Source organism: Trachymyrmex septentrionalis, unplaced genomic scaffold (genome assembly GCF_001594115.1).
Source record: "Trachymyrmex septentrionalis isolate Tsep2-gDNA-1 unplaced genomic scaffold, Tsep1.0 scaffold24, whole genome shotgun sequence".
Classification (NCBI taxonomy): Eukaryota; Metazoa; Arthropoda; class Insecta; order Hymenoptera; family Formicidae; genus Trachymyrmex; species Trachymyrmex septentrionalis.
The window spans coordinates 1,414,048-1,418,995 of NW_017305397.1; the positions used below are offsets into that span (position 1 = coordinate 1,414,048).

General features: G+C 38.1%; 1 protein-coding gene across 1 annotated transcript in view; it reads right to left on the minus strand.

The window, feature by feature from the left end:
- Window positions 1-74: 74 nt before the first annotated feature.
- The window catches only part of LOC108748782 (sonic hedgehog protein A), a 44,797-nt gene continuing 39,923 nt past the window's right edge, over window positions 75-4,948 (minus strand). Inside the window, exons 2-3 of the mRNA XM_018487139.1 lie at window positions 3,867-4,128; window positions 75-1,782 (exon numbers count right to left, since the gene is read on the minus strand). Of these exons, the coding sequence (XP_018342641.1) occupies window positions 1,076-1,782; window positions 3,867-4,128 (969 nt within the window). The 3' untranslated portion in view covers window positions 75-1,075. The remainder of the gene's footprint in view (window positions 1,783-3,866; window positions 4,129-4,948) is intronic.

Sequence of the window (4,948 nt, forward strand, 5' to 3'; positions counted from 1 at the left end):
ATATTATTAAAATAATTATTAACTTTTGTTAATATATTGATTATAATTGACTATTATTAAAAATATGACACGGCGAGAGCAACGCGACTTAATATTATTATACAGCGGTACTCGATAGTTACTGTCACAACAGGGTGACAGTATCTATTTTTTTTTAGTCGCATTTTCTTTGCACTTTCTTTCATTTGCACTTTCGAAAGTCCAAATCTGTACTAATTTTGTTTCAAAAGAAAAAAAGTGCACCTCGGCTGAACGGACGCATAATTACAGTTTTGGATACATTAAATTATAAGATACAAGCAATGTTAAAAGAAGCAGGTCACATACCCTTCTCGTTGCGCACAACAAGAGGGAAACATAAAAAAGCGGGGTATATACAAATTAATCTTTTTAGAATATTTAAATACAGACGCTTTCTCGTTGTTCGCATGTACATCCAGAAGATTATTTGGAATAACATTACAATAGAACAGTCGGCAATTATCTTACACACTTTTTCCATGACACAAAGGTAATTTCCTTTGATATCTCAGAAACAAGTATATCGGACGAGATGCACACGAATCGCGAATATTAAAAAATATAGAAAAGAAATATTTGTATGTCAGTATATTTTGCATACATACATTTAAAACGTGGAAGAGAAAAGTCCCGATTCTCCCTAAAGCTCTGTTTTTCATCTATTTTTCTATTGTCCTAAAGATCTAATATATGCTACACGTCATTCGGTGAACACTAGTAGGTCACTGGCCAACTTTATGTCTTTCGCCTACGACGACGTCTTTTGTTCTACGTATTAAATATATGCATTTCTCTCGGAACGGTGACTCCATTCCCACGTACATTAATATACATCATACATTAATTATCTTCAACGACACTTGTATAACCGGAATCCACAACGACGATTCATAAAAAAAAGTTTCGAGAGACAAGGCGACGTCCCGATGATTAATCAACATCTAAGTTTTATAACTCCAAAGTCTTTAGAACGTGACATTCGCGTTGAACACTTAAGTTTATCCTCGAGGATTCACTCTACATTTTGCACGAATTCTTTTGCTTCCATCGAATCTCAGTTGTAGGTCATTTTCGATGGCAACACGTACAAAGACAGTGAATAAAGCATCGATGCGTACCAATGGATACCCTCTTGTTCTCCTCTCGTCGTCAACTCTGTTCTAGATACATCGTTATGTCTGGTCGCAAAGCGTTTTGCGTCGTCCAACCTTTGCAGGAAAAAGGATGTCACGCTGTGCCAGATCCTTAGCGGTAGGAAGGAATAATGTGCTAGCGACTGACTGTTGACAATGGCGTAGCAGGACGCGACGACGTCGTCCACGAGGAGATTACCCTCCATCGTAAGCGGAGCGTAAACTCCTTCCTCGATGACCAGTTTCGTCTCGTTGACACTATCCCATCGTAAACGACTATCCACCTCGTTCGTCGCGCTCGCTGCATCGGCGTCGCTCACGAGGATCTTGTCGCCGGGCTGCACGTTGGCGGCAAATACCGAACCACCCTCCACCGGCACCAAATGCGCTGGTGTTAACGTGAGCACTCGGCCAGACTTGGTCGTCAATCGGATGAACTGTCTCCTCTCGGACGGGGAACGATCCAAAAAAGCGATCACCTCGCTGTACACCACGTCGCCACGGGAGTCCACAGCGGCGATACGGTCGCCGAGGCGCACATCGTCCAACCTCTTCGTACTACCGTCCTCCGTTCGGACCAGACTCCTCCCGGGAAAGCAACCACCAGATTTGCCCGCTGAAGATGATTCTGAAAGCGAGCGTGCATAGAGAGTTAGGGTAGTGATATAAATAAGAAGAAAAAATATTAAAAGAATGAATATTAAAATAAAAATGTTGATATTCTTTTTAAATACGCGCTCCACAAAGCTAAACGGAGCTAAACGAAGTTATTGTAAAATCCTATTTCAAGGAAAACTACGGTAAAGCTACAGATGTAGAAGAAAAATTTATAAATATAAACATTTAAAAAAAAATTGAATATCTTTTAATGTAATTTTTTGGGGATGCATTATGAAAACGAAAAATGCTAAGATTACGGTGCAAAAAGAATGTGTTATCGCAGCGTTCTTGCAATCGTCTGTCGATTAATTAACGTGATTACGATGAAAATTGACGAAGCGTTAAACACGCATGGGTCGCGTTCACACTTTTTGTTGCACTTTGGCTTCCCTTCAGCTTATTGTTTCCCTTTTCGGTCCCCTCAACATCGACTCGTATCGGTTTCGCACCAATTTCTATGCTCGGTTTTAATTTGGATCGACAGGCACGCCTTGATTTATCGGCATTTATTTTGAAATTCGAGACCCAACCGTGGCCTGGAACGAACACGAATCGCTGATTGCTCTCGTATAGGTAAATATTGCTAGATCGAAAAAGAAAGCAAATATGCGAGAAGATTCTCATAATTAAAAATTATTTCACTCTGAGGAATAATTCTTGTTTCTTGAAACATAAAAAAGGTTTTACAAAATATTTTTTTTAATATTAAATTATATTATAACTATGATATAATTAAGTTAGAGGCTCTAAAACAGAATCTGATCACGAGATGACGAAATTTTTGATTCGCGTCGTTTTTATCAACTTTAGTAAGTTAGAATGAGATTATAGCATGTATAAAAAGAGACATTATATGTACCCATTTTTCTCATTCTTGTTTTGACAAAATTGCCTCGTGGCCAAATTCTCTTATAGGATCTCTAATGTAAATATACTGCAGGAGCCATCTTTTGGTGTATTTCGGAATTTCTTTCATTGTCTTATTGTTTAGCATATATGACAGAAATGTAATGTATTATTTTCATAATCTGTTTGAGATTTATAATTTCTTGCAGATTGTTTTTCATTAACGAAGCAACAAAAAAAAAACTGATGAATCGTATCGCTTTTTACTTACGTTATTTAAGTGTTTTCAAAAAAATTTGATAATTCATTTCAATTCGAATCGAATTGAATTCGATTTGAAGCTAATAACATTCATACAATGAATTTCTTTAAAATCTAATAAGATATCTGAAATGTTGTGAAAGTATTCGAGATATATCGGATAAAAATATTCAAGTTGTTCAATTAATTAATTATTCGAACTTGAATTGAATTTGATAGAAATAATCAGATTTAATCTGTGTTCGCGAGTATTCGCATTAATATCGCGCATCGCATGAATTTCCAATGAATGAGAGAAGAATAAAGAGTCGGTAAAATAGACATCTTTAGAAATTACGAATAAAGTAGTGGCGCCAATTTTCACGAAAGAATAGACAAACACACGATATTCATTTATTATAATTAGATGTTTGTTAAAAAAATTAATCCAATTTGTGTAATTGAAGTACAACGATTCTATAATTATTACAAGGTTATTATAAGGTTCGGACGTTATTAGCGATATTTGTTTTCATTGTTTATCAGACGTAAAACAAGAATAGAAGACACTTATAATAATATCAACAATGTTAAACGATTTTATGTCGCCATATAGGTAATACGTGCACTTAAGGCGTCAAGCCACTTTGTCATTCGCGATTTTAGTATCCTTGTTCCATTAAACGACGTTATTATACAACTGCATCGACCTCAGCATCTTTATTGCATAAAACGACATCATTACAACTACTGTCCAGTAGTTTATTCGCTCATTTTTATTGACATGGCGTTTATGCGGGTATTAACGCGAAATGACCGCAATTAAAATCCACATGAGGTCCGCGGATTGACCGCTTTTAATGCTCTCGCTCTCTCCGAAGCGACAAAACAATTCGATCGCAATTCGTACATTCTTTTGCACTCATTTGGTAATACATTTTAAGCGGTATAATGGAAATTACTAACCAGACTTGACGGAGCAATGTATGTGCGACCTGGACTCGTAGTAGACCCAGTCGAAACCAGCCTCAACAGCGAGTCTCGCCAGCATCCCGTACTTGGAGCGATCGCGATCGCTCGTCGTCACGTCGACGGCACGTCCCTCGTAGTGCAGGGAATCTGTCGCATGCATGCCTTCCTCGTCCCAACCTTCGACAACTCGCAGTTTCACTCCGGGCCACTGGTTCATCACCGAGATCGCCAAAGTGTTAAGTTTCTCCTTGCACCTCTGTAATATTACATTTCAAGATTGGTAACAGATCGGTAGAGTGTCATTATTCTAAAGACAGAAACAACAATTACAATCGTTTTTTTTTTTTTTAAATATAAATGTACAATGACTTAAGTTAATCTTGAAAATTTAATAACAGTATTTACAATGCATTTGGTTGTTTATACAATATGTGGTGGACATGAGAAAACACTATATCATCTAAGTTTACTTTAATGCTGTAAGCTCAACAAAATCTGACATGTTGAAATGTATTTTTAGGGATTTAAAGTATTACTCTGGACTTTTTATTTACATATTTCTCCTAGTCTACTTTCAGAGGGCTTTTTCTGATATTATTTAGAATTCAGATTAAGCATACATTTGGTTTTCATTTTTCTCAGCGAGAAACTCTTTCATCTCAAACCACTTTTCCGGTTAGTTCCACTTAATACGATTTCCGTCACATTTGAAAACATCGTGCAGGACGGTCCGCCTTGGCTCGGTCCAGACCTGGGAATTCAGCCGATTTCATGGTGCACGCGGAAAAAGGGGGCCTTCCTCGTGACCCAGTGGCGTCAGGTACAGAGCAATCGTTCCGTCGCGAGAATCGCTGGTTAGGAAAACGAATGCGTATTTTGACTGGTTGTAAGATCGGTCCGGGATCTTTAAGAGACTTTAACGGGCTCAGATCCGTGGCGAATCAGCGGGCAAACAGGAATATAAATACGGCCGATGTCGAGGATCATTCAGTCACGCCGAGCCATTTCCCCTCTTCTTGCCTGGAATCACTTCTCTCTCTCTCTCTCTCTCTCTCTCTCTCTCTCTCTCTCTCTCT